The sequence below is a fragment of the Salminus brasiliensis genome, chromosome 7 (assembly GCF_030463535.1).
Source record: "Salminus brasiliensis chromosome 7, fSalBra1.hap2, whole genome shotgun sequence".
NCBI lineage: Eukaryota > Metazoa > Chordata > Actinopteri > Characiformes > Bryconidae > Salminus > Salminus brasiliensis.
Window position 1 is genome coordinate 6925402 of NC_132884.1, and position 27213 is coordinate 6952614.

At 42.2% G+C, this 27213-nt stretch overlaps 1 protein-coding gene across 1 annotated transcript in view; it reads left to right on the forward strand.

Moving 5' to 3' along the window:
• abcc6a (ATP-binding cassette, sub-family C (CFTR/MRP), member 6a) overlaps positions 1 to 26564 on the forward strand; it is a 29532-nt gene extending 2968 nt beyond the window's left edge. The window contains exons 3-31 of the mRNA XM_072682880.1: positions 835 to 960; positions 3809 to 3946; positions 7054 to 7173; positions 8227 to 8288; positions 9388 to 9519; positions 11268 to 11474; positions 13153 to 13330; positions 14080 to 14241; positions 14679 to 14771; positions 15666 to 15869; positions 16145 to 16291; positions 16622 to 16709; positions 17310 to 17379; positions 17462 to 17588; positions 18076 to 18252; positions 18544 to 18711; positions 18885 to 19068; positions 19159 to 19240; positions 19473 to 19584; positions 19732 to 19939; positions 20306 to 20616; positions 20855 to 21054; positions 21315 to 21441; positions 21740 to 21841; positions 22649 to 22795; positions 23025 to 23183; positions 23309 to 23475; positions 23686 to 23880; positions 25178 to 26564. Coding sequence (XP_072538981.1) covers positions 835 to 960; positions 3809 to 3946; positions 7054 to 7173; positions 8227 to 8288; positions 9388 to 9519; positions 11268 to 11474; positions 13153 to 13330; positions 14080 to 14241; positions 14679 to 14771; positions 15666 to 15869; positions 16145 to 16291; positions 16622 to 16709; positions 17310 to 17379; positions 17462 to 17588; positions 18076 to 18252; positions 18544 to 18711; positions 18885 to 19068; positions 19159 to 19240; positions 19473 to 19584; positions 19732 to 19939; positions 20306 to 20616; positions 20855 to 21054; positions 21315 to 21441; positions 21740 to 21841; positions 22649 to 22795; positions 23025 to 23183; positions 23309 to 23475; positions 23686 to 23880; positions 25178 to 25286 — 4302 coding nt within the window. The 3' untranslated portion in view covers positions 25287 to 26564. The remainder of the gene's footprint in view (positions 1 to 834; positions 961 to 3808; positions 3947 to 7053; positions 7174 to 8226; positions 8289 to 9387; positions 9520 to 11267; positions 11475 to 13152; positions 13331 to 14079; positions 14242 to 14678; positions 14772 to 15665; positions 15870 to 16144; positions 16292 to 16621; positions 16710 to 17309; positions 17380 to 17461; positions 17589 to 18075; positions 18253 to 18543; positions 18712 to 18884; positions 19069 to 19158; positions 19241 to 19472; positions 19585 to 19731; positions 19940 to 20305; positions 20617 to 20854; positions 21055 to 21314; positions 21442 to 21739; positions 21842 to 22648; positions 22796 to 23024; positions 23184 to 23308; positions 23476 to 23685; positions 23881 to 25177) is intronic.
• Positions 26565 to 27213: the final 649 nt, after the last annotated feature.

Below are 27213 nucleotides of genomic sequence, written 5' to 3' on the forward strand. Positions count from 1 at the left end.
TACTGTGACATCATAATAAGAGAGTTCTATGAAACTTCGTTCATTATGCAATTGTGACATCATAATGAGAAAGTACTATGACACTCCATTCATAATGATATTGATACGTCATAATAAGAAAGTTCTATGACACTTCATTCAGGATGCTATTCTGACATTATAATAAGAAAGTTATATGACACTCCATTCATGATGCTATTGTGACATCATAATAAGAAAGTACTAGGACACTATTCATGATGCTATTGTGACATCATAATAAGAAAGTTGTATGACACTCCACTCATGATGCTATTGTGACATCATAATAAGAAAGTACTATGACAATCTATTCGTGATGCTATTGTGACATCATAATAAGAAAGTTGTATGACACTCCATTCATGATTCTATTGATACGTCATAATGGGAAAGTTCTATGACACTTCATTCATGATGCTATTCAAATTCAAACTCAAATTATTGTACCTAAAGTCACCGCACATTATATTTGTGTTAATTCTGTTAATTATTTCTGAATGGAACTCCTTTCTTTGACATAAAGTTCCCAAAAACAGGTGAGAGTTCAGCGTATATAAAGTCATAGCATGTTTGAATATTTGCCCAAAATAGATTTTAGTGGTTTCCAGGACATTATAGTTTTAGACTGTCTGGGTTCATAGAAAACCTCTAAAAGGGTTAAGTGGCGTTGCTTCCCACAAAGGCCATCCTACCTTATAGTAATGCATAACTCTACATTTGTGGTACAGTCACTGACCAAAGACGTTTCCGGAAGCATGACTCAGGCAAGTTCGCACCCAGGTCTGAGTTCCGTTCTTGTCTGTCCTCCCACAGTTGCTGGGGTTCTTCTTGGCATCCTTTGGCTTTGTGGAATTCTTCTACATCCTGTTGGAGCGGAACCAAGAGATTCATCGCCACCTTGTCTTCCTCTTGAGCCCTGTCGTGCGCAGCCTCACTGTGGTAATGTATCATTTATTACAGCATTACAGTAACAGTCTAAAAATATCACCCAGTATACTTTAATGGGGGTTTCATTGGTCATCGTTGGTTAGTTTTTGATCACAGGACTGCTTTTGACTAGGTACTACAGTTTTATGCAGACGTTTAGGCACCCCTGGTTAAATTAAGTAAAAAAAATATGCATATTTTATTGCAAAATTCCTATTGGAAACAACAACACAATATTATACAAGAAACATTGTGTCGTAGCATATTCTTTCTTCAGTGTTTTCTTAACACTAATAACCTCACACTGCTACATGAGCTACAACCTGACCTAGCAGAAAGTATATTTATCTAGACACAGATGGCATTAAAACCTACGAGCTTGCGGGTGTGGAGGTGAGCAGTGTGGGGACACAACAGCCCACAGAGTCACACATAATGCCACGAGTCTTCCCTGCCCATTTGCATCCTGCAGAGACAACCTTCAGCCCAGACTCTCGCCCTATCTGCGGCCTCCCCAGACACCTAAGTCAACAGCAGCCTGAGTTTAAGGAAAAACACAGAAAGAGTTAAACAGACTGCTCCTGTCCCCAAATACCCTCTCAGATCGTAATCTCAGTTGTACCCATGGTAAAATAAATGGTAGTCATAGCAAAACCATGCTCAAGGATATGGGTCAGAAGAACTTGCTTGCCAGTCGGATAATTTATTAACTGTGCGCATAAATATTGCTGTTAAAACTTTGAAAATACTTCTTTTGTGCCCTTCCCACCCTTCTTTACCACCTATGGTTTTTCCTTGCGTAATATCTGGGCTTATGTAATCAAGAGGTCGGTCGGGCTGAAAGCAACAACAACCACACAGTTCGACCGAAACCGAAGTGAAGTGTTTATCTGCCTCTCTGTTCAGCCACCGAGAGGGAATCTATGAGCAACAGCTGCTCTTCCATGGTGAACTGGGTTCAGCCTCCTGTGTCGGATTCCCAGCCCTAAACCCTACAGGCAAAACAAACCCAAAACCGGTGCTGGATCATGGTAACCGGGCCGCAGCCAAGTTTGAGTGGGCCTTTCCTGCCCTTCATACCATAAGCTGGTCTGCTGGTCCATCACCAGCTATATTTCAGACCCAAATAATGCAGATTCACTCAGCATTTCCCCTGTATGATTACTAGGTGGGCACCCTAGTCTGAGGCTTAACTGATGCTTTGGCTTCCTCCCACACTCCAGAGGACGAGCCATTATTCCCATTGCAAGGCAGCTGTAGAGTGAAAAAAGAAAAACGCGTCAGTCTGTTTGATTGTATTCAAACGGTGTGTATTTTGTATCCATGTACTTAGGTGTCCTTGAGAAGATTGAGCAATTAGAGGATTCCCCGAAACATCTTATTTCATTACTTTGAGGTTAGGTCAGGAGCTTTTTGGTTTGGTTTCAGAGGAGGCATCGTTAGGAATAGCTCTGATCTTTAACTGCCCAGGAGGCCTCGAATTACGTAATCTGACAGTGTTTTCCGCTGCCTAGGAGATGCAGTGACAAATGATGCCTTCTGTAAATTAGACAGAGAGCAGAGATCCTCCAAACATCACAGCCGGATTGCTACTGGACGAGGGTTAACAAAACGGCAGTCTGGTTTGTTGAGATGGAGCGTCGAGTGCTTTTTGGACGGAGAAAAGAAAAGGCAATTAAGTGAAGTACCAAATCAACGAAGGCCCATGTCGTACATGTGTTTTATTAAGAGGTTTTTCATGAAGCAGCTGCTGCGGCAAACTGGGAAATCCCAGTATAAACCCTTGCATGACTGGCCAAGCAAAAATACAGACTGCAGTTTATTTACACAAGGACTTGACTCCTGCTCATAATAAAGGTACCATCATGCACAACCAAGGGTTCTACACAATTTTAAACCAAAAAATGAATGTTTAACGTGTAACTAAAGTTGCTGGGCAGTTAATTTACCTTTGAATGGACTCCACAGAATGTCTTATAAAAGGTCAAAATGTTACTCGTATACAGTGATGGACAGAACTTGTATACTTTATTTGTACTTGAGTAAAAGTAGAAATATTCAAATAATTATAATAATTATAATAATATCAGTGATAAGGCAGAAGCAGTAAAAAAAAAATAATGCAATTATTCATATCCACCTATTAATCCTACAGCAGCCCCGCCCATTCATACTGAAGTTAAGAACACATACTGAATAGTCTTTCAGCTTAAAAAAACTTTTTAAATAAAGCAAAATACAGAGCAGAACCAATCCGAAAAGAGTTCATTTGCATGTATTATATACTATATGGACAAATGTTTTGGGACACCTGCTCATTCTGTTGTTCTGAAATCAAGGGGATTAGAGTCAAGAGTTTATCCTGCTTTTGTTAGAGGAACTGTTGCTACTGTCCAGGGAAACCTTCTACTAGAATTAAAGACTTGATTGCATTCAGCAACAAGAGCATCAGTAAGGACAGGATGTTAGCTGATTACCAACCCACCTCAGTCCCAGCTCTCCAACTCATCCCAGAAGTATTGGATGGAACACCAACCATCATTTCAGAGAACACATTCATCATTGGCAGGGAGCTGTGTGTGTGTGTGTGTGTGTGCATTTGCACATCTGTGTCAGCAATGGGTGCAACTTAAAATAACTGAACGCTTTCATTAGAAGGGGTGTCCGCAAACACTTGAACATATAGTGTTTATCTTACATGCACAACCTTTAACTTAAAGGAATAATGAGATATTGAAAAATTATATGCAAATATTACGTGTCTAGGACATGATGAAATATGAGTTCTTTACCGGTGTATTAAGGTTTCAGATGGGACTGTGTGGGTGGTGTCACTAATCAACAGTGGTGTGTTTGTCAGGTGTTGGCAGTGTGTATCATCCAGTGGGAACGAGTGCGGGGCTGCCGCTCCTCTGTGGTACTCTTCCTCTACTGGCTGCTGGGCGTGGTTTGCTCTCTAGTGCCCCTCAGGGCCAACATTCAGCTGGCCATCGAACAGGTGAGAGAATTGACACTGACCACAGGCCCCCAATCTGGGGCACCCATTTCACACTGCTCCTCTAAAACCCTGCACCACACACACATACACACACACACACACACTTTCATATTCACAAAGACGTGCTCAAACCTGTATGGGCACACACAAACACATATACACACTGTATATATATACACCTTATTGTTTCTTCTTAAATCAAGGTTATTAAAGAAGGGTTTATCCTGCTTTTCTTAGAGTAACTGTCTCTGCTGTCCAGACTGAAGGCTTTCTACTAAATATTGGAACATTGCTATGAGGATTTGATAGCATTCAGTGACAAGAGCATTAGTACGGTCAGAGTGTTGGATGATTACCATCCCACTTCATTCCCAACTCCCCAACTCTTCCCAACAGTATTGGATGGAGCAGCAACCATCATTCCAGAGCACACAGTTCCATTGCTCCACAGCTCAGCACTGGGGGGCTTTATTGTGGTCTCTGGAATGATGGTGCTCTAGCTAATACTTTTAAGATGATTTGGGGATGAGGTGGGGGTGATTATCCTCCTGATATTTTTTATTTATGAATATAAATTGGGTCAACATTTAATATCTAACTTCCCTTGAAAGTTCAGGAGGTTTTTTTCTCCTCTTGTAAAGTTGCAAGGTCACTTGTAACACAAACAAACAAACACACACACACACACACACACACACACACAGTCTTACAAAAAATTTACCCACAAAACCCTCCCACACAAATGCACTTACACACAGATCCATATGCACACATACACACACACACACACACCGATTTTTGGCATCTATACACACAACTGCTGACACTTTCACAAACATGCACTGGTTGCAGCATTTCTGTGGGAGCTATTTTTAAGGCCACTGTTAGTTTGCCCCACTTCTGAATTTGTTATGATTTGTCATGTGAATATATGGACTATGGTAGAGTACATTAAAACGCTGGTGTGAAAATTTGCCAGCATACGTTAGATTTGTCAGCATATGCCAACATACATATGTTCATATGGACAGTCTGTTTACAACAACTGGACCTCTTTATTGATGATATCACGGCCCACCATGACATTAGTGTCAAATCTGCACTTTTTCCACAGTAGCATTTTGGCTTACCATTAGGTATGTTACAGTAATGGGACTATTATCGATCATGTCTTCCTTTTTAATATTTTGTTTCCTTTATGGCCAGCCATGGTCCAATGAAAATATCTTGATAAAGCTGTGATTGCTTGAGAAACCTTAGCTTGCAGTTTGAGGCCTGCAACCCTTCTATTCCAAAAAAACTAGGTCAAAAGTTAAATTGGTAGGATAGATAAGCATTTTTTGTTCAGTTCAGTTGCTAAAAGCTGACTTCTGCCTGGATAAGAGGAAAAAAAGAATCAGACAGTTTGACTGACCTATATTTTGTGACCGCTCAAACCAAGGCCGACACTGTTTTGTTTTGTGGCGGGGGGAAGAATATAGCCTGAATCTTGGCACAGAACTTCCCGGCCCAGGCGGATGTTTACTATGGGTTTGTTGTTTCGCACATGCTTTGCTCTTGGTGCAGTAAGCTGACCGTCACCCAAAACGTGGTGCAGCCTTACGACTGGAAGGTAAACTTAGTAAACCCAGTGCTGTGTTTATGATCACATATGAACAGCATATGGAGCTGGTAAATAGCATAATTTCGGCTCCCAGAACCGCTGGCTCCCAGAACCGCAATCTATGCATTTCCAGAACGTAGCGTGACTCCTAAGTGTTTACTATTCTTTTCATGCGTAATTCATTTATATAAAGCAGACCTTTAAAGACTCTGGTTTTCACCATGATTTGTCTTAACTGTTCAAAATAAGCTTTATGGTGCCATTAATGCCAGTGCACACCCATTGGCCTCCGCCATGGAGCGGCCTCATAGTCTGGAGAGCCTGTTGTATAGGCTACTGCACACTCATATTTTACACTGCCAATTTTACAATTATGTACCTTTCTATGAATCCTCAGCCTGTGGTCTGATATCAGTGAACGATCAGTAAAGATCTCTATCATCAACCTGTGTTAGCTAAGATGTAAGACTCAGTGTTCACAGACATTAAGATGTGAGGTGGTCACCAACTCTCTTCCTGGAGCTCTACCTTCCTGCAGATTTCACCTACCAACCCAAATCTAACACACTCCATTAAACTCATTTGTGGAGCTAAGGCCTGCAGGAAGAAGGTAGATCTCCAGAAGGTGACAACTGCACGTTTGATTCAGTAAACCCCTTTTCTTCAGTACGAACTGAACTCTTCATTAGTTTGCTCCTGCTGAGTCTCCTACAGGGTTTTTATTGCAGCGCTAATCAGATCCACCTGTTCTTCACACTCAAATGCTCCTGAATGAACTGGATGAACTAAATTAGATGTATTTACTTAGGAGTTGACAGTGTACAGGAATATTAGCAACAAACAATATGAAGGTTTTTCCCATAGAATACATCACCGCAAGCTAGAGATGACATTGATTTTTACAGGTTGTTATTGAGCTGATATCAGCAGAAAATGCTGGATTGAATATTAAAAGGGCAAAAGAATGAATCCAATTTAGGCCTGTAACAAATCTAGCCTGAAATCATACACACTCCAACTGTGTGATGTGAAGTTGTAACCTGTTTGATGCTTCTTGTGGGGAAGTGGAGTGTTTTACTAGCAGTTTGAACATGCTAGCCAACATTTAGATGCTATTAATGATCTTAAGTGAAGCTCATTTTAAAGCCTTAAAGCTCTTTACTGCAACCCTAAATGCATTTAAACGACACCAATAAATGGTCTGCTCTGGTTGTTGGCAACTTGTCATGTATTGAATTATAAAACATTTTGGAACTTAACATTTTTAACTTTTTCAAATTAATAATCTGTTTGTGTGCATCTCCAGCTGATTGGTTAGATCAGTTTATAGATTGTAAACACTGCATTTTGGGAAGTCTGTGGCTGTGGCACACTAAAAAAATGAAACCTCACCATAATGGGAAGTCCCAAACTGTAACTATAGAGTAGAGTCTGCTGGTCTGTCTCAGTTCCTCTCTCTTTCCCTTCACCAACTACTTCTGAATCAGCTGTATTTCTGTTTCAGGGACTCTCTCCGGATATTGTCCGCTACTTGGCTTTTTTCTCGTACTTTGCCCTCCAGCTGGCTCAGCTCTTCCTTAGCTGTTTCGCAGACCAGGCACCTCCAGGCAAAGCGTCCCTCAAGGTAGGAGAACGTATCTGCACCAGCACAAACAACCCACGCAGAATAACCAGGTTGTTTACTGAGTTTTTCAGCAGGAGGCCAAACCCCACCAGCAGCGAATGTGAGAGCCCACAATGGTCACTCGCGTGTGGTACCTTGTGATTATTGAAACCCCATGATTGGTTGGAGGAGACGTTTTTGAGAAGTCTGACTTTGACTCATTCTAAACGGCTGCTTGTCTTCAGCAATGAGGCCCTCCTGCCTCTGTAATGATATCTGCCCATTTTAAACCCAAGGCTGTGACTCAGAGGGCCCGTACTCTGGGAGTTTAGCACGCAAAGTACAGCTGAGACAACACACAACAACACTAAATTAATGAGGAGAAAATGGAGAGAATTCCAGTCTAAATCTGCGGATGTCCAATTCTCGTGTCTTCTCGTAAGACAGTGGTGAATGATCTTGCCTTGCTTCAGATAAAAACAAGAAAACAGCCTCAAAGAGAAAGCCCTGTGTGAAAAGGCGGGTGCATGTGTGAGTGTGTGTGTGTGTGATGAGGATGTAGCCACAGACGTGGGTGCCACACCCCATGATCCTCTCCTGGCTCAGTCACTTCCTGGGCAAAGTTATTCACAGCATCCCGTAGAGTGAGACCTCCGGTGAAGAGGCGGGAGAGCGTGCATATGTTTGTGTGTGTGAGTGTTTGGTTGTGTTTGGGTGGATGGGTAAGGGGGCAGAGCTGAGGTCAGCTGTGGGTGGAAATGTGTCGTAACTAAGCCACGCTAGGCACACACACACACACAAATACAAACAAAAAAACACACACAGCAGCAGCAGCAGTGCTCTCGCTTACTCACACAGACACTCTCACTGATTTTCTGTTTACTCTTAGCACAGTGTGGCCAAATGCTTTTTTCTACATAGCCCGTCTCGCCATCCAAAAAAGCAGCCCTCTAAACGTCTCCTGTGTGAAAAAGACTGCCTTCTTTCTTGTTTATTAAATGAATTGAGCATGAATGTGCATCGCATTGCCAAACAGGTAGGAGTTTGAACCTGTTCATTTCTGTTCTCTTTCAGAATGCATGTCCCGTTAAGGACGCATCATTTCTGTCGAAACTCCTCTTCTGGTGGTTCAGAGGGTAGGCCAGATGACTCTTAATTTTTACTTTATAGTAATTGTTCATGTTTTTAAATCAATCTGAGATAATTGACTTATCCCCTAATTAGTGGTGGGAAATAGGCCAACATTTGGTGTCATGTACTGTAAATTGTGCTATATGTGGGCCCCATACTCATTTTCTACATATGGGGATTAATCACAGTTCCATTGCAGTTCACAAATATGTAAAAATAGTTCCTGAGAAATACAGCCTTGCACTTTAAACTCATTTAACTCTGCCACAGTTGGGATAGTGTAGTGGGTAACATCACCACCCTCTATGCAGGAGTCTGGGATTTATTAGCTGCCTGGGTAAGCAGCATGCTATAGCAGTCCCTGGGCAAGACTTCTAATGCTACATTTAATATAATAATAAACATTTTTAAACCTTTAAAAGGTTCTTTACATACACATTGTGATTACAGAAATGGTTCTTTATGGAAGAACAAGATGTTCTTCTTCATTGAAAATCAAAAGGTGCTCATAGTTCAGGCTTTCAATAAAAAGGCCATCTGCCAAATGCTGTAAATGTGGGCCCACAGGTTCCATTGCTTATAGCTAAGGTTATGGTTGGAGCTAAGGTCTACAGGAAGGTTGATGTGCCAGAAGGTCCAAACATCTATTACATGCTTCAATATGTTATGACTGAGTCAAGTATTTTTGCATTATGGTCATTGTAGTTGTACGGAATAATAAGCCTTAGAATGTAATAAGGCTGGAAGTTTGAGGAGGTAATACCTTTACTTGCATGCAATTGTACCATATTCCCATGCTTTTGCATTAACTCCATACACTCTCCATACAGACCTTGTTGTACCTTTGGGGGTGGGGGGGGGGGGCGCAAAACATAGCATTTATAGCAAAAAACATTCATAGCAACTGCTAGGAAATTCATAATGCTGACTCATGTGGAATAGTTAGTCATATGTTTAATAACAATATAATATAATAATAATAAACCTGCCATATAAGTTAGAGGAATGGCATGTGCTCTCAGTGCATTATGAACAGTTTTCACATGAAAATACACCCTAATCTGTATGCATTTGTGTCTGTGTGTTTGTGTGCATATTCCACAGGCTGGTTGTTAAGGGCTACCGCACCCCTCTGCAGGCAGAAGATCTGTGGAGTCTGAGAGAGGAGGATACATCAGACAAAATCATCTCAGATCTGGAGGAGGAATGGATGGCAGAACGCACCAAACTCCAGCAGTACGAAATTCCACAACACTGTAGTGAAGCTCATTGAAGTGACTCATTCACCGACCCTACGTTCTAACAGCATGCAACTCGTCTTCTTAAACATTTACTGTGCTGTGTGTAACAGCCAGCTCATTCATCCTCTGTCTGTGTGTGTGCTGACTGCATGCCTTTCACCTTCAGGCCTCCTAAATATGATAGAGTAACTGATTACAGGGTGTGTTTATTTTTAATTAACTCAACTTCCGTCAAACCCAAAAGTTCTCCTAACTCACATTTTTCTTCAGTTCTTAAGTTGAGCTTCAAAAAACATGAGCTGCAGCTGAAATGACTCTGTGGCTCCTCCTCCTCAAATTGTTTACTGTTTATTCCCATCTGCAGGTCAGAACGTCTCCTTTCTCATGACAAACACTGACTAGCATTTGACAATGGAGCATAAAGGCCTTCCTTACTGGGATTTGAACTTGTGATCTCCTCACATTTGATGAGCAGCAGTTAGATCGTTGTGCCACTCTAGAGCTGTGGAATTACACTACATACAGACACAGATCTGTATAAGCAGCAGCATATTTACTAATTTAATATGTATTGTCTATCAGACCGAGATGCGGAAGAAAAAAAATTACATTTGGGAAACCTGTGACTAAACTAAGTTAGTTAACTCAAAACTGCTCTGTAATCAGTTACTGGATCTTTTAAACCCCTTAACACACTGTTTTCTAGTGTTACACACTAAAGTGTCTATTATTCTCTGTACGAAGTTTGTAATAACACTTTCGGCCCACCGGTGGGTCGAAACCTTAAGGGGTACATATATATTTTTTACATATAATTCCATATTTACACAATTACACAAATATCTGATTTTCCAATTATATATATCAACAGACTCATGTCCACAATTATGAAGTTGTTCTGTTCGTTTCCAGGTTAAAAAATTACAAAAACATGACAAAAAAGCAAAGAGTTGTTCTTGTTTCCACAAAACAAGACTGTAATAAAATGTATGTTTTTCTACTTACGAACACAGATGGGTTCCTTGTGTATGGTGTGTTTCCAGCTTTGCTGAGAAGTGTTTTAGCCAGCTGACAACAAGCTGTAGAGCGACATGTTGGCACATGTAAATTTGAGCTCAGAGTTAATGTTCATGTGGTTTGCCTTTGTTGCTTTGACTTGGATAATCAAGGCAATCAAATGGCCATCTGAGTGATGCCCACAACAAGGACTTTGGCCTGAAACGGGTCAAACACGGTCACTGTCGAGACGGCCAAAGCTTGTGTCAATTTACTGTCTTGTTAACACGTTTTGACTTTGAAGATACATTGTAGCGTTAACTCCGCTGGATCCACTGTTCAGGCCTCATGTGTCAGAGATCACATGCTTTTTACGATTTGTGGAAACCCATCACACATTGTGGTACAGCATATTTATATGTAACTGTGCTTTTAATTAAGAGGTTGAAAAACACAGTGGTGTTCTTATAGGCTACAGAGTTTTCTTAGAAGTTATCTTAGTTATTATTGTATGTTTGTTCTGCATTTAATTAATAACTCCATTGATTACATATTTATACAATAGATTACATTCACATTCAATTTTAAGTTTACTCACAAATACTCATGTGGTATTGATTCTTTGTTGTGCACATTTTCTATACAACACCTTTCCTTTGCTTCAATGACCTGCAAGTGGGAAATGATGAATTTTTAAAATTAGAATTTAAGCCATAACACATATGCAATTTTTCTTCTTCTCATTAGACAGGAGACCTATTTGAGCAGCAGTGTGGCATTGGGGTCCCGCTTGCCGGATCAGGCCCAGCTCCTCAGGAAGCTGCAGAAGGAGCAAAGTTCTGGATTCTGCCTTTTACGGACACTGGCGCGAAACTTCGGGCCCTGCTTCTTGTCTGGGACACTGTGCCTCATAGTCCACGATGCCTTTATGTTCGCCATCCCACAAGTCCTCAGGTAAGGTGGTCAGAACACAATTTTAGCTAGCCCTGCTGAGTCAGTGGTCCTCTGGTACAGGCACCATGATATATGCTCACGTTGAGCCTGGAATCGGAAATGACATTCAAATAAAAAATATAAGCGACAAAAAACAAATATTCACTTTATAATAAAAACAAATGATGGAATAGTTTTTGCCTCTCAGCAGTTTGGGCAGTTTTATATGAAGAGATAAAAGAATGAAAGAAAAACACAGGAGACGTGTGTTGGAGGTTACTACTGCTAATGGGAAACTTACAGGTTATTCAATTTAAGGATTCACTTACTTTTTCTAGCCTGCACTGTGGATGTTTACTCAATCTGCTCAATGAAAGACATGAATAGACAACTGTGGCTAGTTTATTAGATAGTGTTTGTCTGTAACTATGACAATCAGACCATGTTTAAGTAATAATCTATGCAGGAATTCAGGTAATTTCAAATAGTTCACTTACCGTATGCTAAAATAACTATTTGCCCATTAGATGAGGACAAAATTGAGACATGCTCTTTGTAAAAATATTGTGTGCACCATGAACTTTGACCACTTTTTATGTATCCCTGGAGAAAAACAAAAAGCCTGACGGGCAGTGTATTAAAAGTCTCAAATAAATACAGACTCTAAAATGAACCACCTCCCAAGGGTTCAAAGAACAGCTCACAGAGGCTTTCCGAATGTTTTTTAGGGCACGCTGTACGGTTCATGATATCTCTGCAAAACAAGGAGATGCAGTTAGCAGCAGGTGTAGCGTCACCCAGGCCATACATCACGTTGTTTATGCCCACAGCGGGGCAATTATGGCTTAGCGTCTGAAAGCTGTGAGGAACAGTTGACCGCAGCGCTGTGCCCGGCGTAGACGCGTCAGCCCCGAGGCAGCCTGAAGCGGAACTGCTGAGGTTGTGGTCGAGCAGTGACCACAGTAAGAGAGTGGCCAGCCAAGTACAAGGTCGAGACAGCCACTAGCGAACTGCCTTAGTAGATGTTGCCACTTTGAGACCAGCCTTGTGGTTTGTGCCCTAAAGCGATGGCGTTTGGAATTTTAGGTAAAGCAAGCTGACTCTGGATCAGCTGTGTCAAGTCCTGTCCACGGCCCAATGGCAAGGGAAAGCTAAGTCTGTGTATGTGTGGCCTGCCAAGTTTAATCCCATTGACCTACTGTACTGGGTGGTGGTGTCAAGTGTCAACTCAAGGTCTTAGTGGGAACAGTTCACCTAAGCAAAGCGTTTTTGCACTGAAGTGAACTGAAATTGTCATAAGGTCTTTTTTCCTGTCTAACAGTTCAACAATCATGCTACTGTTCTTTATTTTTAAGATATGTGCTAAAGGAAAGCAGCACAAACCATCTGCAGCAGTAGTACCAAGCACTGCTGCTGCAACTACTGTTGGACATGTGCTCCAGTGTGCTTTTCTCTCAGAAAATGCTAGATCTGCCCCATTACCAAACCACAGAGTTTATACAGAATTCTTTTGGAAGTCATAATATTAAATAAGACATAATATACCTCAGAGCCCCAGTCTGGAGCTGCCAGAAAAGCACCACAGTGGCCCCAGGATGCCCTCTGGGATTGCTAATGGAGATCACTGACACAGGCTTCCACCCATAATGTGTCATTTCTTGTCTTCTTTTTCTCCTCCTTCTCCTGATTCTCCTCTTAGTCTGCTGTTAGGCTTCATGAGGGAGGAAGACGCCCCACTATGGAAAGGATATTTCTACGCCTCGCTCATGTTCCTCCTCTCGTGTCTGCAGTCCCTCTTCAACCACCAGTACATGTACAGCTGCTTTACTGTGGGCATGAGGGTCAAGACCGCTGTCATGGGACTCGTCTACAGGAAGGTTTGTTCATAGGCCACTCTACATCAGTGAGATATAGTGTCCTTTCTTTTGATTTTACAAATGATTCTATCATTCATTGGTTAACCAGTAATGAAGCCAGATATAGGTCCAAGTTACAAACTATAGATTTTCGGGCCTATATCCTACCTTGTTTGTTCTGTGCGTTTTAAAATGACCATTTATTTGTCCTGCATTGTGTCTCATCCAAAAAGCATCCCAAGCTGGGGCTTCTGAGAGACAAATGCGTCTAATGCGTTAGGCCTTTCATCTGGAGATTTCAGTCAGTTTGATCTCTGGTGATGCCGCAGCTATCCGTGGCCAAGAATCCCAGAGAGCACAATTGGCCTTGCTCTCTTTGGGTCGGTGGATGGGAGGATGGCTCTCCCTCTCTCCCAATCACTCAGTGTGATGTTATCCAGTGTGGCATCTGTTAGTTGGCGTGATAAAACTGGCAGTTAGTACTCTCCTCCATGCTTGTTGAGCTTAGTGTGACTTGGGGGAAGCATTTGGAGTGAATGGGCGGAGCTAAACTGCTATATATTGAATAATTTTTTTTTTTTTTAAAGCAGATTTGTGGAAATGTTTCTGAACTAGAACTAGAACAATATCTACATCTAACCCTTTTATTTAGGGAAAGGGGGACAATTCAATGTTCTATCATTCTGGGATTTGTTTAAAGTTGTAAATCCCTAAATGAGTTTATCTACGAAATGTTGACTGTTTAACCCCTTCTTTGTATTTCTTTATAGTCTCTGGTGATAAACAGTGCAGCGCGCAGGACCTGTACAGTAGGAGAGATTGTGAACTTGGTCTCAGCTGACACTCAGAAGCTCATGGATTTTGTGGTGTACTTCAATGCTGTGTGGCTTGCCCCCATTGAGATTGCCCTCTGCCTCTTCTTCCTGTGGCAGGTAAGATTGCTGTTATAATAGCAGTTTTGGAACAAATAGAGGTGACATGATAGCCATTCTTTAAAGTATCAGTACAGATATTGAAACACTGAATATAAGGCATGATACTAACTTTTTATAAAAGATAATAGATGTTTTCCTTGAAGAACCACTATTTATTCAGAGGGACATGTCATGGTTCTAGATGCTGTAGAGCCACAGCCCTTACTAAAGAACTCTTGACAAAGTGAAGAAGTGCCTAAGCTATCATGCTTAAACTACTTAACCACTACCCTACAGGAATACAGCAATAAACAGCTAACAACATCACATGACGCAGTGTGACTGCTGATATCAGCTCAATATCCATACCATATCCATACTGATATGCCCATCCCATCCATAGTTATTGCTTTTATCCTCCTGGTCCTTAAATCCCGGCACTGTTTCTGTTTCAGCACCTGGGCCCATCTGCTCTGGCTGGCATCGCCACAGTGATTCTCATCTTCCCTTTAAACGGATTCATTGCCAAGAAGAGGAGTAAACTACAGGTACTGTAGCAAGCTTGAATGAAGGATGTTTAAGGACGTCTCGAAAAGAATGAAAGTTAGTACAAATTCACGGGCTAAAACATCTCAAAAAAAGGTCCCACAATTTTAAGAGGATTTCAGATCACACCACCTTTGAGCAACAATGCCAACTCAGCAAATACGATGCCCAGTCACCTGGTAGAACAAATCAGAGACAGCAGATATTATGGTTCATGTGTATATACCACAACAACGCCATCTGTAATCTGCCTGTCTGATCATGATTGTTAGTGTATACAGGTTCTGCTGGGTCCTAAGTGTCCTTGGAGTCTGTGGGTCAGTCTTTAACCTCCAGAACTGGTTTAGATAGCCCAGTAAGCGTTGTGTGGGTGTGTGGGTTGGATTCAAGCTTCTCCCATTCCTTTGATGTCCATGTGTCCGTGGTGCTTCAGATGGAAAACAACCGCACTAAAACAAATGGCAATAAAAGTTATATATTTTTTTTATTTCTCTTTTGAAAACAACAGATGCTTGGCTCTTGGGCCGCTTGCAACCAAAAACTTTGGTTGCAACCTTGGCTTATCCCTGTGCCTCCTTGTTTGTGAGACACTGGCTGACCTAGTCTTCTAACTGCCTACCACTGGCCTACTTGGCTGTTAGCAGCGTGAAAAATTGAGATATATAAAGGACGAGGAATGCAGGCAAACCTAACCCAACTCTTTGTGTGATTAAGCTGTGGACGAACAGACCAGAACTTTTCACATTTGCTGCATTCCATCATGCCCACTGGCCTGTGATACCATATATTTGGTAGCCTACTCTATAAATCACTCAACCTCTATATTATTTTAACCACGTAATGCCCGGTAGGCTCCAGTTCATGTTGAGTTTCTCATATATATTTTAATGATACAGGAGATTCAGATGAAGTTCATGGATGGGCGAATCAAGCTGATGAATGAGATCCTGAATGGCATAAAGATCTTAAAGTTCTACGCCTGGGAAAAGGCTTATCTCGAGAAGGTTCTCGGCTACAGAGAGAAGGAGCTTGGGGCCCTGAGGAAATCCCAAATTCTCTACTCCATCTCTATTGCTTCTTTCAACTCCTCGTCCTTTCTGGTGAGTAAAACCCACTGCAAGCTATGCAATAGCAGCGGCAACTTTATTGTACTCCATGCCCAGATTTGGAAAATACTCAAGTTATTGTAGTCTGTTACTGTAGTTATGGATTATTTTGGAAGATTTTATAAAATTAAATATTAAAAATCTTGTGGTTGACCTGCAAAGCCTATTATGTTGGTTGGAGTAGCATGGTAAGTACCAATACACAGCCTGATGCTCACGCCCTCAATTATTAATAAGCTTTGATTTGGACTGTCTTTCTTGTTCCCTAGATTGCCTTTGCCATGTTTGGTGTGTATGTGCTGATCGATGACAAAAATGTGCTGGACGCTCAGAAGATCTTTGTGTCCATGGCGCTCATTAACATCCTGAAGACCCCTCTGAGCCAGCTTCCATTTGCTATGAGCACGACTATGCAGGTAGACATCTAGGGCAGTAGTACTGTCTACAAATTCCAGTCTGTTTATTTTACAATTCTAAGAGTTTAACGACTCACAAAATTCAGAATTCAGATATGATACACTGGTGTTTCAATTAGGTACTTTCTCTAATATAGCAAAAACAAGGAGTGGCTAAATTATGGTAACATGCAGTAAATTATAGTGTCTGATTGAGCAATCTAGTTAGAAGCTGACGCTATCACACAAGCCACATGCTAGTCAATACAATGATACAATATGATACAGGTTGCTTTCTTCTTGGAATTGCACCAGACAGGACAATCGTATAAAGTGTCTCTTGTGTTGCAGGCTGTAGTCTCACTAAAGCGCTTGGGAAAATTTTTGTGTCAAGAAGAGATCAAACCCGACAACGTGTCCAGAGATTCTTGTAAACTGGGTGAGTTAACATCCCATTCCCCATTAACAGATACTGAAATATGCCTTGTACTGTAGCTCAGTCACATTAATATATTGAATGGAAGTGCCAGGGATTGATGGCAATTTGTTAACAGCTGCTGAATTCCACAGCCGCGTGGCAGCGTTGCTTCACTTCCTGCTCTGCTCTGTAGAGAGAGGGAGAGAGAGAGAGAGAAAGGGAGAGAGAGCAATTAGAGACCCAATGCAGCAGCCCACGGTAGACTGCGGTCTCAGCGTAGTCTTCTATTTTTGTGAAACGCAAACACATTTTTGCCCCGGCATCTGTCAACAGCGTTGCAGACGGCTTGTGAAAACAGCTATTTTGAAGATGAAGCTAATTAGACCATGTGTAATTAAGGGGAGTCTATGATTTCACAAGCTGCAGGAGAGGAAGTTTACTTTCACAGACAGTCCCTCCTGGGCTCTCACCTTAATGGCTCCCATACGGTAGAACAGCGTGTGTGCTTTTGCACAGGTGTGTAAGCTGGTATGTAAACATCACCTCATATAGAAAACTTACCCTTCGTCTCATTCTCTCTCTATCTCTCTTTCTCTCTCTGTTTCTCTGTTTCTCACTCAGATGAAGATGGTGTGGTGGTTGAGAATGGGACGTTCAGTTGGTCTAAAGATGGCCCTCCATGTCTAAAAAGGTATAATTGTCAGAACATAGTTTCTAATATGACTTATATGGCAATCAACAACAACGTGCCAAAAAATGTTGTGTATTTGTAGGATCAGTGTAAGAGTTCCTTGTGGTGGACTGGTTGCAGTAGTTGGCCATGTTGGCAGTGGGAAGTCGTCATTGCTCTCTGCAATGCTCGGAGAGACAGAGAGGAGAAGTGGCAGTGTTTCTATCAAGGTAACTACACCTACATAGAGACTACATAAAACATGCTGGGCAACATGCTGAGTCACAGTTTTATGAAGCAGTACGCCAGTATTTATGAACGGCTTATGGCAGTAATAGTAACATGACTTGATGGTACTTATAAGGTAGAAGACTAGTTAGTAACACTATATGTGACTTTTGTCCAATTCTATCCAAGCGTTTAGGCCCCTGGTCAAAAATACTGGTACTGTAAATAGTAGAAGAACTGATCTTCAAATAGCATAAAGACTCCTCAAACCTTATCGCAACAATCAGCAGCCATAGTCTCCTCTACGCAGCGGCCAGTGTCAGAACCTTTCAAAGGAACATCCAGACAAGACTGATTTTAGGAACCGATGACGTCAAAATCCAAGCTTTAGACATTTTGGCAAATATCGACACCAAAATATCATGGTAAACTAATTTGATAACGCATAATTATCTACTGTATATAATACTGTTATACTGTGTCTCATAGGGCTCAGTGGCCTACGTGCCCCAGCAGGCCTGGATCCAGAATGCCACACTACAGGACAACATCCTGTTTGGGCGAGAGAAGAAGAAGAGTTGGTACCAACGTGTTCTAGAGGCCTGTGCCCTACTGCCTGATCTTGACATCCTGCCAGCAGGGGATGCCACTGAGATCGGCGAGAAGGTGCTCTTTTGCTCTGCTTTCACTGTAAAACCTCCAAAGCCAATAAAAATGTTTCTAAATTCATGTTTTAAATATGTCTAGTCTTGCAGTGACGGTTTCAATTGGCACACCACTCTTTCTATTTGCAGAGTTTATACTCACTTATTTCCCCGTTTCTTGCAACCTTCTGCCAGCTTCACTCAGCTATTGCTCATTTCTAGGGGTTTAATTATAGGATTGAATAACGGATTAGCCTATCAGCAATAGTGTCATGTTTGTGAGCATGCTTTTTTATCCTAAAATCTTTCTCAGGGCTTGAACCTCTCTGGAGGGCAGAAACAGAGGGTGAGCCTGGCTCGTGCAGTGTACAGGAAAGCTGATATCTATCTGCTGGATGACCCTCTGTCCGCTGTGGATGCCCACGTGGGTCAGCACATCTTCGATAAGGTCATCGGGCCCAAGGGTGTGCTTAGAGACAAGGTGATTAGGCCTCTTTGTTTCATCCAGTCGAAGTCACTTTTTCAGCCCACTCTTCCACTAATAGCACCACGGCCTTGTCATAATGTCAAACACAAGAGAAGTGAGAAGAGGCTAATGAGTTTCACCTGGCTGGCAGTGCAGATTATGTGAAGTGCATGTTGTGTCTTTGGCAGACGCGAGTTCTGGTTACCCACGGAATGAGCTTCCTACCCCAGGCTGATCTGATCCTGGTGCTGGTCGATGGTGAAATCACAGAGAGCGGCTCCTACCAGGAACTGCTGAACCGCAATGGGGCCTTTGCTGATTTCATCCGCACCTTTGCCAGCTCTGAGAGGAAAGAGTGCTCTGTGCAGAGAGGTCAGCCTAACATCTTTACCCTTCTAGCCTCTTTTGTAAAAGTCCACAATGCAAGATTTCCATTTATCCTGTGGTCGACTGTTGTTGCAGGGTCCAGAAGGTCCTGCGCAAGGCTGAGTGTAACAGATTACATGCTGTTCTCCAGGGACCTCTCTCAGGAGCAGCTCATTGGGTGAGTGACCTTTAAGAAATGGAAGCATCTCAGCAAGGGAGTGAATGTCGTGTGGTTTTTGAGATCACCCTCTGATACATGATACATGCTTGTGTGTCCCTCATCTGTTACTGGTGTTATCCTTGCTCTAACACTTCTGGGGCAGGTGCTCCAGGAACAGAGTTTGGGACATTTGCCCTAAACCACCACTTGTTGCTTCATAATCTCTCTTTACTCTCGTTCTCTGTCTCAGTGGTGACACAAACAGTGTCACTATGCAGAGTGTAGAGCAAGATATCGAGCAGGAGCAGATCCCTGAGGAGCTGGGGAAACTGACAGAGGTGGACAAAGCTCGGATAGGCAGGGTGAGTTTGACAGCGCTATTCTCCCACAGCTATTTACTACATGAAACCTTGCAGCTTCACAGCATTCCAAAAGATTTCAGAAACTGTTGGATTATGATTTCATTAATATAAAGGTTGCTGAATTCTCCATGTCTGCCTGCCTTCCAGGTGAAACTTGAGATGTACATCGAGTACTTCCGCACCATTGGCTTGGCCCTGATCATACCCATCCTCTTCCTGTACGCCTTTCAGCAGGCCGCCTCTCTGGCATACAATTACTGGCTCAGCATGTGGGCCGATGAGCCTGTCATCAACGGCACTCAGCTCAACACTGACATGAAGCTAGGAGTCTACGGAGCTCTAGGCTTCGCACAAGGTCAGTGAGTGCAAAAGATCTGTGTGTGTATTCCAGATGCTACATATTCTTAACGCAAACTGCAAGAACTTGTAGACACGTGCTTTATCTCTCATAAATTACAGATAGGTTTCATAGTAATAACCAAATTCAATAATAATAATAACAAAAATATATATAATTGGTGGTTTGCTATGCAGCTGGAATCATCACAGAGTGAGCAAACTCGCTTTGTGGTGGATCCTGACTCTGACTCTTATCCTTCATTTTTCACCTTCACATCAGACTGACCTTAGATCACTATCCCACAATCCCCAATCCAGGCCTCAACAAATATTCCTAAAAAAAATTTGTATTATATAAATCTAATGCTTTTCTGAATTTCAGGCATGGCCATTTTTGGCACCACGGTGGCCATCTCTATTGGCGGCATCATCGCCTCTCGCCAGTTGCACCTAGACCTCCTGAAAAACGTGCTCCACTCCCCCATGTCCTTCTTCGAGTCCACCCCCAGTGGCAACCTCCTGAACCGCTTCGCCAAGGAGATCGATGCCATCGACTGCATGATTCCAGATGGTCTAAAGATGATGCTGAGCTACTTTTTCAAGCTCATGGAAGTGTGCATCATAGTGCTCCTGGCTACGCCCTTCGCTGCCGTCATCATCCTCCCCCTGGCGCTGCTCTATGCCTTTGTGCAGGTATGGCTGAGGCACCTTTTTCTGGGGAGGGGAAAGAAACTCGGCTAGATCACAAGCCACATGTGCTGATGTTAGCACTGGAGTTAATGGGCTTTTTCAGCAGGCTGCTGACACAGATGCTACCTGAGTCCACTGGGAATGTTGGAAATCCTCTGAGGTTCCATGTAGGTTTTGACTGTTGCTGTCTCTCTCTCTCTATCTCTCTCTCTCTTTCTCCAATTTCCTGTACTTCCCAAAGAGCTTCTATGTCGCCACATCCTGCCAGCTGCGGCGCTTGGAGTCGGTGAGTCGCTCGCCCATCTACACCCACTTCAACGAGACAGTGCAGGGCGCCAGCGTTATCCGGGCTTTCAGCGAGCAGTCGCGCTTCATCCTGCAAGCCAATCAGAGAGTTGATCACAACCAGACCTCCTATTTCCCCCGCTTTGTGGCCACCAGGTAAGGCACACAGCCAGGTGGTATTGGTTTCTTAAGACCAGCTTTGCTTTTAGGTTTAATCTCTGGGAAAGCCTGGTCGCTAGGGTGTTGTCTGTAGGATGTTTTCATTTATACCACCTTGTGTCATTCAGTATCAGTCCCTCAGTTCAGTACTCACAGGTATCAAACATAACATTAGTCCGACTGGGGTCACATATGCTCATTTTAATACTGAATATCCTGAATGATGTATAATAAAAATGAAATTTACACTTGTGCAGGTGGCTGGCTGTGAACCTGGAGTTCCTGGGTAATGGTGTAGTTCTCGCTGCTGCCATTCTCTCCGTGATGGGAAAAGACACTCTGAGCCCTGGAATCGTGGGCCTAGCCGTTTCCCACTCTCTCCAGGTGAGAGCAATTACCAAACCCTCACAACTGCCAACAGGATCCCGGCTATACAAGTGCTGCATGATCTTCTTTTGCAATATTCTGTGTAACATGCTGTCTGACCTCAAAGACAACCCTCCTGTCTTGCATAAGGACTACATTATTGTATGTGTCTTCATTTGTGGTTCTTAAACTGATGTGAAATTAAACTGATGGGGAGGAAGTTGGAGCTTTAGGCTACTCAGAAGACTTACATAAGTCCAGGCTTATCCACGATCACAAACCTCAGCCACTGAACGCTCTGTTTTGTTTGTTTCAGGTAACAGCTATCCTCAGTTGGATCGTGAGGTCTTGGACAGATGTGGAGAACAACATTGTGTCGGTGGAGAGGGTGAAGGAGTATGCAGACACACCCAAAGAGGTGAGCAGGCACTACACGTCAACAGGGAATTTTAGAGCTAGGCCTTTAGTTTGGTGTATAAATGTCAGAATTAGAAGGAAAATATTTATAATATTGCTAATTTCTGCACGTGCCATGCGAAAGATGGTGCAGATGAACACTTTTTGGATGTTCCAGATTAAGCTCAGACAGTCAAATCTTGTAAAATACATGATCATACTATTTTATTACCTTGTATGCAGGAGTTTTACAGTAAACAGTTCCTGCTGCTGTTTTCCATTTCTAACAACTGCAGACCATTGTTTAGACTACCACTCATAGTCAGTGTCCACAGTCAGTGATGCATCTAGGACTTTTAGAAGGCCTAAAGTGGTGTTCTTTCCTTACTAACTTGCTTCTGTACAATGAAATAGCTTGGTTTGCTCAATCTACTTAGAGACCACTGTAGATCCACAAATACTGAAAGACCTAAGTGTGAATACATGAATACAATACTTTACAAAATCAATGAAGTCAAAATCAATGAATGCTAGTTTGAACTGTGCCATAAATATAGAAAAGGTGGGAGGAGACTGTAAGAGGAAGGCAACTCACAGATTGGACTGGAGTTCAGGTGGTTTAGAGGGCTAGAGGGTCAATGTCCTCAGTTAAATGGATCTAGGGCTAAAAAATGGGCACATATAGTACGTTAAATTAAGAGGCGGATGAGCTTCAGGCATGCCCCCCCCCCCCCCCCCCCCCCAACATTGAGTTCCTACTGTCTTAGAAGGACCAAATGTTTCCTCACTCATCCCCTACTCAACCCCTTTCATTGTTTTCTCTCTGCAGGCTGCTTGGACCTCAGAGGGCAGCTCACTACCACTCACCTGGCCTCAAACAGGCACCATAGAATTCCAGGACTATGGCTTACAGTACAGGAAAGGTCTAGAGTTTGCTCTGAAAGGCATCTCCCTTCACATCCAGCGAAGAGAGAAGGTAAAAGAATTGATCAATATAAATTGGTTTCACGAATTAATATCAATATTCTTTGTATGTCTTAAATATGATGTGGGCCAGTTTCAAATTTGAGTTGTTTTGAACAGCTGTGGTGCTTGAGTTTGACTAAGGGGGAAATGAGAACCTATGTGTTGAGCATCTTTGTCCCTTGATTATTCTGTGAGCTGTTTCATTATTGTGAAGATACTCAAGACTTTCTTGCTTTTAGATTGGCATTGTGGGAAGGACCGGTGCAGGGAAGTCATCTCTGGCCCTGGGAATCTTCCGGATCTTGGAGGCTGCAAAAGGAAAAATCTACATTGATGGGCTCGATATCGCAGAGCTCGGTCTCCATGATCTCAGGTCCCGCATTACCATCATTCCACAGGTAAGAACACCAGAATGTGGAACATCTCCAAACATGGTTGTGTATCATGGACAGGGAACATTGCTTTAGCTTGCACTATTTTTGGAGATGGTCATAGCTTTAACTCACTAAATTTTCTTTCTCAGGATCCAGTTCTTTTCTCCGGCTCCTTGCGTATGAACCTGGACCCCTTTGACGCCTACTCTGATGAGGAGGTGTGGAGTTCCTTAGAACTGGCTCATCTGAAAAACTTTGTTTCCGGACTGCCTGACAAACTCAATTATGAGTGCTCAGAAGGAGGGGAAAACCTCAGGTATGAACCTCTACATTATTCCGTACAGGAGATCCGCATTTGGTTTAACACTGCTTTGTGTTATACTGCACCTACAGTACTGCTGGTTTATCGTATCTGTATCTATTGTATCAGCATCTGTATGTCTACATTCACTGGCCATATTAGGTCTTCTGGACCTGTGACGTTAAAGGACCACATGGTCACTCTCCTCCCTATTTTGTTCTGCAGTCTTGGGCAGAGGCAGTTGGTTTGTTTGGCCAGAGCTCTCCTTCGGAAGACGAAGATCCTGGTTCTGGATGAAGCAACAGCAGCAGTGGACCTGGAGACAGACACGCTGATTCAGTCCACCATCCGCAGCCAGTTTGAAGACTGCACAGTCCTCACCATCGCACACCGGCTCAACACTATCATGGACTACACCAAGTAAGCTTTAACAGCCCACCAGTTCATGCAGTTAAAGCCTATGGTTGAACACAAAAGGGGAAGGGTGGAGGGCTTTAGGCACACATCACAACATACCCTTCTACTTGAACTGCTGGTGCACTTAGCAGTCATACAATAGCAATGCTGGGTGACTTTATGCTCACCTACAAAAGTAAAGAATTAACTAAGTCTGGAACACAGTTTTTCAACTTAGCTGGCTTTAACTATCAAAATACACTCAACTCCAGCTCCAGAAGAGTCCCAACTCCAGCTCAAATAAACACATACTCAATACTGCCCTCTAATGGTGTTACTGCCTCGATTACAACATGCTAGGTGTTCAACCTGTGGGGAGAGCCCCCCCTAGTGGAGTGTGACATGCAGTTGGGGTGCAGGTGATAAAGTGAAAACATGATGTTATTGGTTAATATTAGTTTTTATTATACTTGAAAAATACAGGATAATAATTCTGTCTTTTTAATGATATGATATAATGCACTGTTAAATATTTAACCACAAAACATTTTAACATGATTAAAAGATTAAACTGGGCTGTTGCACAAGGTTGCACAAGGTTTTTCTGCTTTCTTAAATAAAGTGTTTATTTATTTACCATATATATATATATATATATAAAATGTATATAACACATATATGTTAGGTTGCTTTTTTAAAGGGCACACATTTTTAACCGTCCTTCAGCCTTTTTCTGTCCCTAAACAGGTGGAACAGGCTTTTTTGTTTTTGTTACTATGCCCTAGACTGATACATGTAAATGAGATGTGCTCTGATTGGCTTCCATGTATTGTTATAGTAGCTCATTCAAAAGTAGCTTATTTATTTCAGCATGAATGGGAACGCGACTAAACATCTGTGGTCTGAATAGAGCTACATGTCATCACTGTCACACTTTTTGACATAAAGCATCAGCTGGACCAATAGAAATGTTCCAAAATGACTTACATTGAAAGCTTTAAAAAGTTTTAACACTTTCCTGTAAATATGCGATTTTGGATATACAAGGTTTTTACAAGACAGCAATGGTATGTAGATAAACTGTTGTGACCTCATAAATGGGTTTTCTCATATATGGACTGTATTGACTGATGAGTAGATTGTTTATTTAGAAACCTAAACAATATTTACATATTTATATTAGATTATTTTATAGGAAATTAAGACATTAAGGATGTTTTGTCCTATGATATGGGCCCTTTAAAAGCTGGTTTGGGATGTGGAGTAAAGCGCTGTTTAACACTCAGATCTTTAACCAGTGGATCCGGCTTCTGTTTTGCAGGGTAATTGTGATGGACAGAGGACACATAGTGGAGATGGACACCCCTGCTAACCTTATTGCGCAGAGAGGCCAGTTTTACCGCATGTGCAGAGAGGCTGGCTTAGTGTAAGCCTCTGCTCTCTAGCTGGCATCCTACTCCATTAGTTTGTTGGTGCCCCCTTGTGGTGGACTCCAATAACCAGTCACACCAAGACACTTCCTGCAGGCCAGTGTAATATACACAAAAACTCTCCTTTTGGTGCTTCACTATGGACAAGATGGGTACTTGAATTCCCCACTCCTAACATTTTCCAGAGTTATATTCCAAGCATGTTTCACAAGTGTGCAGACGTATTCACTGTACACTGGAAGTTAAGCTGAAACCCTATTTACTCAGGTTGAACGCCTTTCTTAAGGGCACCGCAGCTGTAACTGTACACATCCCTTTGGAACTGGGAAGTAAAGGCCTTTCAGTTCTGCCTTGTTCCATCTCATCTGCTGCTGCTACCCCCCAAACAAAACCAGTAGCAGACTGAGATGAAGACTATTGTAAAGGCAAGGTTCAGTGTTGGATTTGACTTGAGCTGATGGGGAAGCATCTAGTGGACATGTTGTGTAAATAGTTGTATATAATGAACAAGAGCGATGGTGGCACCACTGTGTCTTCTTCTACCTATGCCAATCACCTAAAGAATTCATATACATCAAGAATGTGAATGACACAAGCACTACATTGATTCTGGTGATAGTTGTAGGCAGCATTTCACAAATGGAAGATTTTTGAGGCTTGAGATTGTTATTCAGATTATCGGACCATAAAGGAAAAATGCAGTTAGAGCAAAAAGACGAATGTTTACTCACAGTGCAACACAGTCCCTGCTCTCTGTTGAGCCTCTCCCACTCATGAGACAAATATGTGTTTTATAAGGGCGTCTAGGAGGAACCCAGTGGAGCAGTCCAACTACGTTGTGGTGTTTGTTTATTTCTGGCAAAGTAAACACATAAAACGGTCAATGAAGACTTGATAAAAAAAAAGGCCCAAATGGTGTGCCAACAGCAGCTAGATCACAAATCCAGACCCTGCAACAATAATTATAGACATGGACGATAACTGTGTTGACAACACTTGCGAAATTTTACTTGATTATCAAGGCAATAGGGGGGTTCCCCTTCATTTGATGGTTTTGCACAAAATGTTGATTTAGTTCTCTATTCCTGTTACTGTAGAGCGTGTGCTCTTACTTTCTCCAGTCCTTCAGGATGGATTTTAAAAGAAAAGCTACTTAAATCGTGTCTTAAAGCCTTAAGACAATATGTAAACAAGCTGCACGTAAATTTAAGTGCCTCTGCATTTATTTATACATTTGCTATTTTATATTGCTTTTGTATTGAACAACTCATTCAAGGTTGGTTTGTACGTATAGTAACTGTATGTAAAATATTAAAAACTTTTGGAAGATCTGCTGTGCAGTGTGAACACTTTATGCTGCCTGGTGTAAGATACTCTGTGCTACAGCACTGTCAGGGTGTCTGTAAAAAGGTAGCAGAGGCTGAATACACTGTCCTATGTTTTTTCTCTTGTAACCCTTTAAAAAAAATCTCTTCACTTAATCACTTAAGCCACTGTTAGTGGTTGGCGGTTTCTGGCTAATCACTGATAGTCTAATGTTGATGGCTATGCGTATACACACCCCAACTATTCAGTCCATCCATTTGCGCTTAGAAAATATCTGATAATCCAACAGCTTCGGTTCCTCATAGTCAAACAACATAGAACATGGGACAGTATTTAGACTGTCACCCAGAGTATCTCCACAGGTAGGAGAATACTTATTGCTTTAGTGTGTGATGCTTGTCCAGTCAGGCCAGGAAATGGGGTGGCATTAAAAGGTAAAGGTGTATGTATTTGTCACTGTACTGTGTACAGCAATATGTCCTCTGCATTTTACCCATCTGTGGTAGTGAACACACACACCCAGAGCAGTGGGCAACCAACTCCAGTGCTTCAAAGGCCCCCACAGCGGCAGTTTGCAAAGCCTCAGAATCAAACCCACAAC